This window comes from Stegostoma tigrinum, chromosome 9, assembly GCF_030684315.1.
Source record: "Stegostoma tigrinum isolate sSteTig4 chromosome 9, sSteTig4.hap1, whole genome shotgun sequence".
NCBI lineage: Eukaryota > Metazoa > Chordata > Chondrichthyes > Orectolobiformes > Stegostomatidae > Stegostoma > Stegostoma tigrinum.
Window position 1 is genome coordinate 38,849,915 of NC_081362.1, and position 15,547 is coordinate 38,865,461.

Below are 15,547 nucleotides of genomic sequence, written 5' to 3' on the forward strand. Positions count from 1 at the left end.
AGGCCAAGGAGGTGGGATGAAGTTAGTAGGTAGGAAATGGAGATGTGGCTTGGGGTGGGAGGAAGGGATGGGTGAGAGGAAGAACAGGTTAGGGAAGCGGAGACAGGCTGGGCTGGTTTTGGGATGCAGTGGTGGGAAGGGACGAGCTGGGCTGGTTTTGTGATGCAGTGGGGGGAGGGGAAGAACTGGGCTGGTTTTGGGATGCAGTGGGGGAAGGGGAGATTTTCAAGCTGGTGAAGTCCACATTGATACCATTGGGCTGCAGGGTTCCCAAGCAGAATATGAGTTGCTGTTCCTGCTCCTGCAACCTTCGGGTGGCATCATTGTGGCACAGCAGGAGGCCCATGACGGACATGTCATCTAAAGAATGGGAGGGGGAGTGGAAATGGTTTGCGACTGGGAGGTGCAGTTGTTTATTGCGAACCGAGCAGAGGTGTTCTGCAAAGCGGTCCCCAAGCCTTCACTTGGTTTCCCCAATGTAGAGGAAGCCACACCAGGTACAATGGATGCAGTATACCACATTGCCAGATGTGCAGGTGAACCTCTGCTTAATATGGAAAGTCATCTTGGGGCCTAGGACAGGGGTGAGGGAGGAGGTGTGGGGGCAAGTGTAGCATTTCCTGCGGTTGCAGGGGAAGGTGTCGGGTGTGGTGGGGTTGGAGGGCAGTGTGGAGCAAACAAGGGATTCACGGAGAGAGTGGTCTCTCCGGAAAGCAGACAAGGGTGGGGATGGAAAAATGTCTTGGGTGGTAGGGTCGGATTGTAGATGGCGGAAGTGTCAGAGGATGATGCGTTGTATCCGGAGGTTGGTGGGGTGGTGTGTGAGAATGAGGGGGATCCTCTTTAGGCGGTTGTGGCGGGGGCAGGGTGTGAGGGATGTGTTGCGGGAAATGCGGGAGACCGGTCAAGGGCGTTCTCGACCACTGTGGGGGAAAGTTGCGGTCCTTGAAGAAGTTGGACATCTGGGATGTGCGGGAGTGGAATGCCTCATCCTGGGAGCAGATGCGGAGGAGGCGGAGGAATTGGGAATAGGGGATGGAATGTTTGCAGGAGGGTGGGTGGGAGGAGGTGTATTCTAGGTAGCTGTGGGAGTCGATGGGCTTGAAATGGACATCAGTTACAAGCTGGTTGCCTGAGATGGAGACTGAGAGGTCCAGGAAGGTGTGGGATGTGCTGGAGATGGCCCAGGTGAACTTGAGGTTGCGGTGGAAGGTGTTGGTGAAGTGGATGAACTGTTCGAGTTCCTCTGGGGAGCAGAGGCGGTGCCGATACAGTCATCAGTGTAACGGAGGAAGAGGTGGGGTTTGGGGCCTGTGCGGAAGAGGGACTGTCCCACGTAACCTACAAAGAGGCAGGCATAGCTTGGGCCCATGCGGGTGCCCATGGCCACCCCCTTTGTCTGTAGGAAGTGGCAGGAATCGAAAGAGAAGTTGTTGAGGGTGAGGACAAGTTCGGCTAGGCGGATGAGGGTGTCGGTGGAGGGGGACTGGTCGGGCCTGCGGGACAGGAAGAAGCGGAGGGCCTCGAGGCCATCTGCATGCGGAATACAGGTGTATAGGAACTGGACGTCCATGGTGAAAATGAGGTGTTGGGCGCCTGGGAATTGGAAGTCCTGGAGGAGGTGGAGGGCGTGGGTGGTGCCGGTGTTTTCTGTTGGTGTCAATGCAGTGTGGTTCTGAAGGAACACCTCAGGTTAGGCAGCATCAAAGGAGCAGGAAAGTTTCGGGTTGGGACCCTTCAGAGTGCAAACTGAAACATCAACTGCCTGACCTGCCGTGTTTCTCCAGCGACATGCTGTATTGACTTTGAATACAGCATCTGCAATATCTGTGTTCTCTAATGGTCACTGGCATGGGAAATAATGAAACTTAATTACTGATGTAAGGACAATATATACACAAACTGGCACTGAGTGGTTGGTCCGCTCAGGGCTGGCAGCTGGTTTGATGTTAATTGGTCAATCAGGCATATGTGCATCTGTGCTTTGAACCATCCCTTTGGGTGCTTAATGCAATAATAAACAAACTATTTTTTTAAAGTGAATCACTTTAAGTTGCACTTCACAAAACAAGGTTTGGCAAGCATACCACCACATTTGAAATTTATTTTCTTATTCCTTTTAAAATAATTGCTATTATGGAAAAAGAGAAGAACAGAAAAAATAATCAATTCATCTCTTACTCTTTTCCACACTAGAAATTGGGGTCTCAAATTTAGGATTGGATCTAATGAAAGGAGCCAAAAATGCGACCAAAAAATGCACAAAGAGCTGAGCAGAATACAAATGTTGAAATGTGCCTGAATTGGTCATTAAAATAATCAATTGCCAGCTGTATAATGTGGGAGCTGGCTGATCCCATTGTGAACGGCAGCGACCACATCTGCAGCACGTGTTGGTTGCTGGAAGAATTCCAAATCAGACTATATGATCTGGAATCTGATCTTCAAACTCTGCGGCACATCCAGGAGTGGGAGAGTTACCTGGACACTTTGTTTCAGGAGGCAGTCACACTCAGTAGATTAAATAATTCAAATTCAAAAAGTGTTCAGGGACAAGGTATGACTGTAAGTGATGCAGGTAGGGGGATTCTGAGTTCAGGAGTGCAGGAGCCTCAGCCCTTGACCTTGACCAACAGGTATGAGATTCTTGCTCCCTGTACGGATGAGGGAAAGGACTGTGGACACGATGAGCCAGTTGACCGTGGCACAGTGGTGCAGAAGGCCATTCAAGTCGGGGGAGCAAAAAGACAGGTAGTTGTTATAGGGGATTCTATTATTAGGGAGACAATAGTATCCTATGCACGCCGGATCGGGAGTCCTGCATGGTGTGTTGCCTGCCCGGTGCCAGGGTGCAGGACATCTCTGACCGGCTTGAAAGGATATTGGAGCGAGAGGGGGAGGATCCAGTTGTTGCGGTTCATGTTGGGACTAACAACATAGGCAAAGCTAGGGTAGAGGACCTGTTCAGGGATTATGAAGCACTACGAAAGAAATTGAAGTACAGGTCCTCAAGGGTCATAATCTCCGGATTACTGCCTGAGCCACGTGCCAGTTGGCATAGGGAAAAGAAAGTTAGGGAAGTAAACACGTGGCTAAGGGATTGATGTGGGAAAGAGGGATTCCATTTCATGGGGCATTGGCATCAGTTTTGGAACTGGGGGATCTGTACCATTGAGACGGTCTCCACCGAACCAATCTGGAACCAGTGTTCTAGCGAAAAGGATAAATAGGGTGGTCAGTAGGACTTTAAACTTCTGAGTCGGGGGGAAGGGAAAGTGAAAGACACAGGGAGTATGGAGTTAAATGGAAAGATTAGCAACAGGATAGCATGTGTACAGGTGGGTTTAAGCTCAAGGCAGACTAGGAATACAGCAAAATGGAAGGATAGGTCAAGACATCTTAGGATTTCCAATCTCTCTAATGATAAGAAAGTTAGCATTAAGGCACTTTATCTAAATGCTCGTATTATTTGCAACAAAGTAGATGAATTAACAGCACAAATCCTCTTGAATGATTATGATGTGGTAAGCATCACAGAGACATGGTTGCAGGGAGTTCAGGACTGGCAGTTAAACATCCAAGGATTCACAACATATCGAAAAGACAGGGGGGTGGGCAGAGGGGGCAGGGTTGCCTTGTTAGTTAAGAATGAAATTAAATCTATGGCACTGAATGACATAGGGTCAGAGGATGTGGAGTCTGTGTGGGTGGAGTTGAGGAGCCACAAAGACAAAAAAGCTATAATGGGAGTTATGTACAGACCTCCTAATAGTGATCAGGACCAGGGGCGCAAGATGCACCGGGAAATAGATAGGGCATGTCAGAAAGGCAAGGTCATAGTGATCATGGGGGACTTCAATATGCTGTTGGACTGGGTGAATAATGTTGCCGGTGGATCCAAAGAAACATTCATGGAATGTTTGCAGGATGGCTTTTTGGAACAGCTTGTGATGGAGCCCACAAGGGAGCAGGCAATTCTGGACTTAGTGCTATGTAATGAGCCAGACTTTATAAAAGGCCTTAAAGTAAGGGAACACTTAGGAGACAGTGATCATAATATGGTAGAGTTCAGTCTGCAGTTTGAAAGAGAGAAGGCAAAATCGGATGTAATGGTGTTACAGTTAACTAAAGGTAATTACAGGGGCATGAGAGAGGAATTGACGAAAATCAACTGGAAGCAGAGCCTAGCGGGGAAGACAGTAAACCAACCATGGCAGGAGTTTCTGGGTGTAATTGAGGACACAGTACAGACATTCATCCCAAAGAAAAGAAAGATGATCCGGGGTGGGATTAGACAGCCATGGCTGACAAATGAAGTCAGGAATATATCAAAGAAAAGGAGACAGCCTATAAGTGGCCAAGAGCACTGGAAAATCAGAAGATCGGGAAGGCTACAAAAACAGACAGAGGATAACAAAGAGAACAATAAGGAAGGAGAGGATCAAATATGAAGGTATGCTAGCTAGTAATATTAGAAATGATAGTAAAAGCTTCTTTCAATACATAAGAAACAAATGAGAGGCAAAAGTAGACATTGGGCCATTCCAAATTGATGCAGGAAGGCTAGTGATGGGAGATAAGGAAATAGCTGAAGATCTTAATAAGTACTTTGTGTCAGACTTCACAGTGGAAGACATGAGTAGTATGCCAACAATTAGGGAGAGTCAGGGGGCAGAGTTGAGTATGGTAGGCATTACAAAAGAGAAAGTGCTAGAAAACCTAAAAGGTCTAAAAATTCATAAATCTCCTGGCCCCGATGGGCTACATCCTAGAGTTCTGAGGCAGGTGGCTGAGGAAATAGCAGAGGCTTTGGTTGTGATCTTTCAAAAGTCATTGGTGTCAGGGAAAGTCCCAGATGATTGGAAAATTGCTGTTATAAACGCCTTGTTTAAGAAAGGATCAAGGCAAAAGATGGAAAATTATAGGCCGATTAGCCTAACCTCGGTAGTTGGTAAAATTCTTGAATCCATTGTCAAGGATGAGATTTCTAAATTCCTGGAAGTGCAGGGTCAGATTAGAACAAGTCAGCATGGATTTAGTAAGGGGAGGTCGCGCCTGACAAACCTGTTAGAATTCTTTGAAGAGGTAACAAGTATGTTAGATCAGGGAAACCTAGTAGATGTTATATATCTAGACTTCCAAAAGGTCTTTGATACGGTGCCTCACGGGAGGCTGCTGAGCAAGGTGAGGGTCTATGGTGTTCGAGGTGAGCTACTGACTTGGATTGGGGATTAGCTGTCTGACAGAGGGCAGAGAATTGGGATAAAAAGGATCTTTTTCAGAATGGCAACCGGTGACGAGTGGTGTCCCGCAGGGTTCAGTGTTGGGGCTGCAGCTGTTCACCTTATCTATTAATGATCTGGATGACGGGGACTGGGGGCATTCTGGCGAATTTTGCTGATGATACGAAGATAGGTGGACAGGCAGGTAGTACTGAGGAGGTGGGGAAGCTACAGAAAGTTCCAGACAGTTTAGGAGAGTGGTCCAAGAAATGACTGATGAAATTCAATGTGAGCAAATGTGTGGTTTTGCACTTTAGAAAAAAAAATACAGGCATGGACTATTTTCTAAATGGTGAGGAAATTTGTAAAGCAGAAGTACAAAGGGATCTGGAAGTGTTGGTCCAGGATTCTACAAAAGTTAACTTGCAGGTAGAGTCTGTGATTAAGAATGCGAATGTAATGTTGTCATTTATCTCAAGAGGGTTGGAATATAAAAGCAGTGATGTGCTTCTGAAGCTTTATAAAGCTCTAGTTAGGCCCCATTTAGAACACTGTGTCCAATTTTGGGCCCCACATCTCAGAAAGGACATACTAGCCCTGGAGTGTGTCTAACAAAGATTCAAATGGATGATCCCCGGACTGGTCGGTTTAACGTATGATGAACGGCTAAGGATCCTGGGATTGTATTCTTTAGAGTTTAGAAGCTTGAGGAGAGATCTAATACAAACTTACAAGATAATGTATGGCTTAGAAAGGGTGGATGCTGGGAAGTTGTTTCCATTAGGCGGGGAGACTAGGACAAATGGGCACAGCCTTAAAATTAGAGGGGGTAAATTTAAAACGGAAATGAAATGACATTTCTTCAGCCAGAGAGTGGTGGGTTTGTGGAATTCATTGCCACAGAATGCAGTGGTGGCCGGTACGTTAGATGCCTTCAAGGCAGAGATCGACAAATTCTTGATCTCACAAGGAATCAAGGGCTACGGGGAGAGTGCAGGGAAGTGGAGTTGAAATGCCCATCAGCCATGATTTAAATGGCAGAGTGGACTTGATGGGCCGAATGGCCTTACTTCCACTCTTAAGTCTTATAGTCTCGCCAAGAAGTAAAATTCAGTGGCTGAAATTATCTTTGACAAATAAAAGTACTGCAGCAAGTTCTCATTGTTTAACATCAGAGCAACATGGTAAATGGCACCACAAAGGAAAAGGAAACACTGACTTGCAAGATAGTAGGAACTTATCCATCTTCTATCCGCCTCCCCCATCTCCCTGTTTATTTCAGAATCCTCTTCCCCTCCCCCATTTCTGAAGATGGGTCTCGACCTGAAGCGTCAAACTTTCCTGCTCCTCTGATGCTGCTTGGCCTGCTGTGTTCATCCAGCTTCACACCGTGTTATCACTAACTTGCAAGATGCTCGTTTCTCTAAGCCTGGACCATTGAAATGGAGAACATAGATGAAAGTACTTGCTGAGGCAAAGACACCTGAGGTTCCCCAGAAGATACTTTTCAGCAGTTGGATCTTAGTCCATATCTATAACAGATGAAAGAGTCAGACTTGAAAAATGATTGGAGTTCAGTACCCAAAATAATTACGCTAGTTAAAAAAATGCTTAAAAGCTGGAAATGAGGAAATTATCGCAAGAGTTTCACATGGAGAAAGCAAAGAGGGTTTCATGAAACAGAGCAAAGTGAAAGAGAGTGTAGTTGTAGTGCAAGCACAAATGGAATAAAGGGAATTAGCTCCATTGCAAGGTAATGGCTTGTTAGGATCTGAGGCACTGTGTCTTGAGAATCCAGAATAGTTCTACAAGACTGGAAAAGCAGACGTTCACAACGAGGGTTTCACTTACCTAACTATAGTTGGAGAAGCCCTGACTTTCTGAAAAAGAATGAGAGTCTGTAAATAAAATAGTGAGAAATTCATTGTAGTTTAAGAGGTTAAATCAGAGCCAATTAGTTTAAAGATAATAAAGTGTGAAGCTGGATGAACATAGCAGGCCAAGCAGCATCTCAGGAGCACAAAAGCTGGCGTTTTGGGCCTAGACCCTTCATCAGAGTTTAATTATTAGTTTAAATATAGTTCAAGGTAGAAACCATTAACTCTCAAAAGGCCAAGAAAGGGCCTACACTGTTAGGATGACCAGCTAAGTTGGATCCCTGAAGGTAGTCCAGAAAAAGGGCATAAACTAAAGCACTTCAGCCAAGTCCTACAGTATGATAAAAGGTGGAAAATATTTAGAGGTCTGCAGAAGCAACAGTGATAACATGGCTCTGGGAAGCCATCCACACTTAAAGAAGCTGAGATTAGGCCATGACAATTAAAAAGAATTGGTAAAGTAGATTTTAAAAAATGAAACCAAAAAGAGAGAGCCAGAAATTGAATTGGCAACTAAAGAATCAAATGGGGAACAGGCCATCCAAACACAGCAGAACTAATAGTGAAGATGCTGTCTCACATAGTTAAACAGCCAAATGACAGTAGCAACTAGTTAGCCCCATGTGAGTTAGTATATCCTAGTTGATATAAGACAAATCAGAGACCAGCTCATGCCTCCCTGTAATTAAATTTGGCAAATCATCGTCCCCATTATCTATATGGCTCTTGTGGCCACCGAAAGGTTCAGCGACTGGTGCTAACTCCCAGGCATCTAAACCCGGGGCACAGTATTTACTTGAGGAAGCAGAAGTGAAAAAGATGATAGGAATGATGGGAATAGGAAAGATTGAATTGTGCCCAGCAGAATCCTTTTCTTCAGGGGTAAATAGAGATGCAAAAAGATCGCGGGCCTGGTTATCACAGTTTGAAAAGAAAGGAGTCCATATCTCTGCAGGACAGGCAGGACGTCAGTCTAGCCAAAATCTTCTTTTCAATTGAAAAGACCCACAACTGGGAAGGAAATTGCCTCAGCCATATTTAAAGAGTAAGAAGACTGCTAGATGATCAGCTGGCCTGTCTACCCAAATGAAGCTGCTTGTCCATTTTTTGAGGCAGACCAGAGAGGCACCAAATCACCTGAACTTGTGAGGAAGCTGCCAGCTCCAGGTGAAGAGCTGGACGGCACAACAGCTAGAGCTACCCCACATGAGATTATAAACAGATATCTACATCCTGGACAGTAGAGCTGGAGAAAGGTCCCAAGCGAGGCAGAAAAATGTAAAAGGAATGAATTCTGTGTGAGCTGGAGGCCTAGCTTGTCAATACAATCTCTGAGGCATTAGCGAGACAAGAAGGAAGACAAAATAAAAATGATGAGGAAGATGTATTATTGAGTTGATAAGATGCAGGTTACTGCAACCACTGAGGGCAGTAGATATCCAATTTTTTTTTTGTTATTAATTTACGGATGTGGGTGTTACTAGCTGGATGAGTATTGATTGGCTTTCCTTGATTTCCCTTGAAAATCAAGTGTTCGACTGCCTTCTTGAGCCATTGCAATCCTTTGCGTTTATCTGCACCCACACTCCTATTGTTGGAGAAGGATGGGGTTTTCCAGGTTTTGATCCAGTGACAGGGAAGAAACAATTGATGTAGTTTCAGGTCAAGATGTTATATGACCTCAGAAATCAAGAAAGCAGGCCCTTCAGCCCTTTGAGTCCACACCATTCCTCTGGAGGGCAAACCACCGAGACCCACTCCCCCTCTTGTATCCCTGTAACCCTGCATTTCCCATGGCTAATCCACCTAATCTGCTCATCTTTTACTTCGTTAGGAAACCAGAATACTCAGAGGAAACTCATGCAGGAATGGGGAGAGCATGCAAATTCCACACGGACAGTTGCTGAGGATGGAATCCAATCCAGGTCCCTGGTGCTGTGAGGCAGTCATGGTAACCACTGAGCCACTGTGCTGCCCTACGAGGAATTTGGAGTGAAAATATTCCAATGCATCTGATGCCAGTTAATTCGCATGACTCCTTATTCTCTTTTCCTTCAACTTTGTGTAACCTGTACTTAGTGCTTCATAATCACTAATTCTATAAGAGCTTTCCACAACTCAGAACACTCCAGTTACAAAACTTATTTCTGCACACTGTCTTAAATCTTTCACATGAAATCCATGTCTTCTTGTCCCAAGATATCAAAGCCTTTCTTTCTATCTAATGTGACCCATAATTTTAAAGTCAAGTTATCCCAAAGTCTCTCCTCTTGTTCAATGAGAAGAGGTAACTTTTTCAACTCTTATTGTATTTGGGTTTCCTCATAGTTAGTAGTTTTTGCAATGGATTCACTCTACTGACTTGATATCATTCCAAAAGCATCAAACACAGAAGCTGTATCAAGTATTCCACACATTTTTAATCTAGATTCACCAATACATCTTGACTTTTATAGTTACCATAAAACCTTGAATTCACCTTTTATGGTCTTTCTTCACTCAAGAAGTTGTTTTTAATGGGTTGTGAACCCAAATAGCAAATCCCCATCATCCAAGCTTCCTCCAGTCAAATTATGTACATTTCACCAAAATGTAGCACCACATATTTACGGACCTCTTTTGAACTGCCAAGTAAGGAACTTGTGTCTCTACCAATTTCAGCATGACTATTACCAACACAATATTGTCCTCTTCTCTAGACCTCTGTTCATGATTAAAACTAAAGTTCTAAAATGAAGAAAATACACTGTCAAATTATGTCCAAAAGTAAAACAAAAACAGCAGAACATTTCACCAATTTATATGGTGGGTATTTAAATACACATACAAAACACATGTGCTGTATGCAGTACTACATCCTTTCCATTAGTTGTGCGTGCCCTGTGAAATATCAAAGATGACATTGACCCTGACCAGGTTTAAAAGTTTGTTTTGTTAACAATGACCTGCTATTTCTGTTTAAGAAGTCTATTTTGAGCTTTCCTACCATTCACAACACCACACTTCATTCAGATTCAGTAAGCCAGCAACATTGCACAAGTTCACATCTGTTTCTCTCTGCACAGTCAGCACTTAGAACTAAACAGCTGTTCTACCAGCATGAAAAGATTTGCTTAACAAACAATGTCAGATATCAGCATAGTGTAGCTTCATTTATATCGTGGGAAGAAAATGACTTTGTTCGGTTGTAATTTCACCAATTAACACATAACCTAGTGGAGTAATGAAGAATGGGATTGAAAGGTCATGACTAGAATAATGCCAATTTAACACCTTTTATTCAAGTTAGGACATTGATATTTTGGAAAGAAAGTGGATGTTAAAAAGGTATTTAGAAACTACAGATCAGAGCCAAGTTTCCATGAAGTAGCAACAGTAGGAAAATGCACTCAAAATAAGCTGGAAACTGTAAGATGAAATGATAAATAGTCCTCTCAAACTAATTTGCATCAACCCAAACACAAAATCTTCAAAGAACCAACACAATCAGGCAGTTTAAATATTGTAATTGGTTATTGAATGCAACACAGCCAATAGGATGTCAAAGTTAAAGAGATAAAGCTAATTTAAACTGAAATTGTGTTTCAATAATTGTTTCACATCAGATCAATCAGTGGTCTAAATCACCTGGCAGTCATCATACTTACTTAACAAGGGCAGAACAACTTGCTGTATTTTGACCTAAATTAAACTACATTTAAAGCAAATGCAGTAGCAGAATGTGGGAGGTCATTGCTTGGCTGGTGGTGAGAGGGGCTCTGCCAGTGAGATCTTTTATGTGTGCCTGGAATCACTGCACGCTGCCCTTGAGGTGGCTGTGGGGGGGGATGAGACTGTTGATCACCTCCTTCTGGAGTGTGCCTATGCGCAGGAGGTCTGGAGGGGGATGCAGTGGTATTTGTTGAGGTTTGTCCTGAGCGGCTCTGTGACGCGGGACTCTGTGCTCAACGGGCTGTTTCCGGGGACGCACACCGAGACCAACATCAACTGCGCCTGGAGGACCATCAATGCGGTGAAAGACGCTCTTTGGTCTGCCCGCAACTTGCTGGTCTGCTAGCTGAAAGAACTGACCCCGACTGAGTGTTGCAGACTGGCGCACTCCAAGGTCCAGGGCTACGTGCTGAGGGACGCGCTAAAGCTTGGGGCAGCTGCCGCCAAGGCGCGGTGGGGAAAGACCACCGTATGAGCCACCTCGTCCAGAAGAGGGAAAAGAATCCTATCTGGTAACTGGGCCCAGCTGGCGCCTTCCCCAACCGGTCAGGGGGCCAACTGGGACTGTGTGGGGTGACGACTGCCGGGGTGATTTCTTTGCTTTGTTTTTTTTTCTCTGTTTTGGTTTTTTCCTTTAGTTGGTGTACGTACCCCCGGGTAACCCGGAGCGGCTTGCATGACTGGGTAGGTGTATAAATGTTTTTTTTTGTACATTCTATGAATAAAGTATATTTTTTCAAATAAAAAAATAAGCAGAATGTGGGAGGTAAGGGTCACCACTAGTGTCCCTGCTGACAACATCTGTGGGAAGTGCATCCAACTCCTGCGTTACAGGGAGGTAGTCACTCCTCAAGTACAGGAAAAAGGCAGGTGGGTTATGGTCAGGGGATGGAAAGGGAACTGGGAGGCAGTGCAAGGATCACCTGTGGCCATTCTCCTCAACAATAAGTATACTGTTGGGGAGGACTTTACAGGGGGAAGCAGTGGGGCATGGGTATCTGGCACAGAGCCTGTCCCTGCTGCTCAGAAGGGAAGGGGGAAGAGGAGCGGAGCATTAGTCAACAGAGAGGAGGTTCTGGGGGGAGAGATTTTGGGGGGGAGGGAAGAGACACACAGAGACACACACACACACACGTGTGGAGAGAGAGAAAAAAAGAAAGAGACACACAGGGCGGGGGAGAGAGAGAAACACACATGGCGGGGGGGGGGGGGAGAGAGAGAAACACACATGGCGGGGGGGGAGAGAGAGAGAAACACACATGGCGGGGGGGGGGAGAGAGAGAGAAACACACATGGCGGGGGGGGTGAGAGAGAGAAACACACATGGCGGGGGGGGGGAGAGAGAGAGAAACACACATGGGGGGGGAGAGAGAGAGAAACACACATGGCGGGGGGGGGAGAGAGAGACACACACGGGGGGGGGAGAGAGAGAGACACACACGGGGGGGGGAGAGAGAGACACACACGGGGGGGGAGAGAGAGACACACACGGGGGGGGGAGAGAGAGAGACACACACGGGGGGGGGGGAGAGAGAGAGACACACACGGGGGGGGGAGAGAGAGAGACACACACACACACGGGGGGGGAGAGAGACACACACACACGGGGGGGGGAGAGAGAGACACACACGGGGGGGGAGAGAGAGAGACACACACACGGGGGGGGAGAGAGAGAGAGACACACACACGGGGGGGGAGAGAGAGAGACACACACACACGGGGGGGGAGAGAGAGAGACACACACACACGGGGGGGGAGAGAGAGAGACACACACGGGGGGGAGAGACACACACGGGGGGGAGAGAGAGAGACACACACACACGGCGGGGGGGGAGAGACACACACACACGGGGGGGAGGGAGAGACACACACACTGGGGGGGGAGGGAGAGACACACACGGAGGGGAGAGAGAGACACACACACGGGGGGGGGGGGAGAGAGACACACACACGGGGGGGGGGGAGAGACACACACGGTGGGGGGGAGAGAGAGACACACCCGGGGGTAGGGAGAGAGAGAGACACACACGGTGGGGGGGGAGGGGGAGAGAGAGAGACACACACACGGGGGCGTGGAGAGAGAGAGACACACACACGGTGGGGAGAGACACACGCACGGCGGGGGGAGGGAGACACACACGGGGGGGAGAGAGACACACATGGTGGGGGGGGAGAGAGAGACACACACGGGCGGGGGAGGGAGAGAGAGAGACACACACGGGGGGGGGAGAGAGAGAGACACACACACACACGGGGGGGGAGAGAGACACACACACACGGGGGGGGGGAGAGAGAGACACACACGGGGGGGGAGAGAGAGAGACACACACACGGGGGGGGAGAGAGAGAGAGACACACACACGGGGGGGGAGAGAGAGAGACACACACACACGGGGGGGGGAGAGAGAGAGACACACACACACGGGGGGGGAGAGAGAGAGACACACACACACGGGGGGGGAGAGAGAGAGACACACACGGGGGGGAGAGACACACACGGGGGGGAGAGAGAGAGACACACACACACGGCGGGGGGGAGAGACACACACACACGGGGGGGAGGGAGAGACACACACACTGGGGGGGGAGGGAGAGACACACACGGAGGGGAGAGAGAGACACACACACGGGGGGGGGGGAGAGAGAGACACACACACGGGGGGGGGGGAGAGACACACACGGTGGGGGGGAGAGAGAGACACACCCGGGGGTAGGGAGAGAGAGAGACACACACGGTGGGGGGGGAGGGGGAGAGAGAGAGACACACACACGGGGGCGTGGAGAGAGAGAGACACACACACGGTGGGGAGAGACACACGCACGGCGGGGGGAGGGAGACACACACGGGGGGGAGAGAGACACACATGGTGGGGGGGGAGAGAGAGACACACACGGGCGGGGGAGGGAGAGAGAGAGACACACACGGTGGGCGGGGAGGGAGAGAGAGAGACACACACGGGGGGGAGAGAGACACACACGGTGGGGGGGAGAGAGACACACACGGGGGGGAAGAGAGAGAGAGAGACACACACGGGGGGGAGGGAGAGAGAGAGACACACACGGTGGGGGGGAGGGAGAGAGAGAGACACGCACACGGAGGGGGGAGAGAGAGACACACACACGGCGGGGGGAGAGAGAGAGAGACACACATGGTGGGGGGGGAGAGAGAGAGACACACACGGTGGGGGGGAGGGAGGGAGAGAGAGACACACGGGGGGGGAGGGAGAGAGAGACACACGGGGGGGGAGAGAGAGAGAGACACACACACACGGGGTCGGGGGGGAGAGAGACACACACGGGGTGGGGGGGGAGAGAGAGAGAGAGAGACACACACGGGGTGGGGGGGGAGAGAGACACACACGGGGTGGGGGGGGGAGAGAGAGAGACACACACGGGGTGGGGGGGGAGAGAGACACACACGGCGGGGGGGGAGAGAGAGAGACACACACACACGGGGGGGGGAGAGACACACACACGGGGGGGAGAGACACACACGGTGGGGGGGGTGAGAGACACACACACGGTGGGGGGGGAGAGAGACACACACACGGGCGGGGGAGGGAGAGAGAGAGACACACACGGTGGGGGGGGAGGGAGAGAGAGAGACACACACACGGCGGGGGAGAGAGACACACACGGGGGGGAGGGAGAGAGAGAGACACACACACGGGGGGGGGAGAGAGAGAGACACACACACGGGGGGGTGGAGAGAGAGAGACACACACACGGAGGGGAGAGACACACACACGGCGGAGGGGAGAGACACACACACGGCGGGGGGAGGGAGACACACACGGGGGGGAGAGAGAGACACACATGGTGGGGGGGAGAGAGAGACAAACACGGGCGGGGGAGGGAGAGAGAGAGACACAGACGGTGGGGGGGGGGAGGGAGAGAGAGAGACACACACACGGAGGGGGGGAGAGAGAGAGACACACACACGGCGGGGGGAGAGAGAGAGAGACACACACAGTGGGGGGAGAGAGAGAGACACACACGGTGGGGGGGAGGGAGAGAGAGAGACACACACGGAGGGGGAGGGAGAGAGAGACACACGGGGGGGGGGAGAGAGACACACACGGAGGGGGAGAGAGACACACACGGGGGGGAGAGAGAGAGAGAGACACACACACGGAGAGGGGAGAGAGAGAGAGAGACACACACGGGGTCGGGGGGAGAGAGACACACACGGGGTGGGGGGGAGAGAGAGAGAGACACACACACACGGGGTGGGGGGGGAGAGAGACACACACGGGGTGGGGGGGGAGAGAGAGAGACACACGGGGTGGGGGGGGGGAGAGAGACAAACACGGCGGGGGGGGAGAGAGAGAGAGACACACACACGGGCGGGGAGAGAGAGAGAGACACACACACGGGCGGGGAGAGAGAGAGAGACACACACACGGGGTGGGGGGGAGAGAGAGAGACACACACACGGGGTCGGGGGGGGAGAGAGACACACACGGGGTGGGGGGGGAGAGAGAGAGAGAGAGACACACACGGGGTGGGGGGGGAGAGAGACACACACGGTGGGGGGGGGAGAGAGAGAGAGAGAGAGACACACACGGGGTGGGGGGGGAGAGAGACACACACGGCAGGGGGGGGAGAGAGAGACAGACACACACACGGGGGGGGAGAGAGAGAGACACACACACGGGGGGGGAGAGACACACACACGGGGGGGGAGAGAGAGAGAGACACACACACGGGGGGGAGAGACACACACACGGTGGGGGA

General features: G+C 49.7%; 1 protein-coding gene across 2 annotated transcripts in view; it reads left to right on the top strand.

The window, feature by feature from the left end:
* The window catches only part of LOC125454879 (ribosomal protein S6 kinase alpha-2), a 427,165-nt gene that overhangs the window by 129,161 nt on the left and 282,457 nt on the right, over window positions 1-15,547 (top strand). Inside the window, exon 5 of one of the 2 annotated variants that reach the window (XM_059648491.1) lies at window positions 8,934-9,050. The exons of the other annotated variant lie outside the window; for it this stretch is intronic. Coding sequence (XP_059504474.1) covers window positions 8,934-9,050 — 117 coding nt within the window. The remainder of the gene's footprint in view (window positions 1-8,933; window positions 9,051-15,547) is intronic. 2 annotated transcript variants of the gene reach the window in all.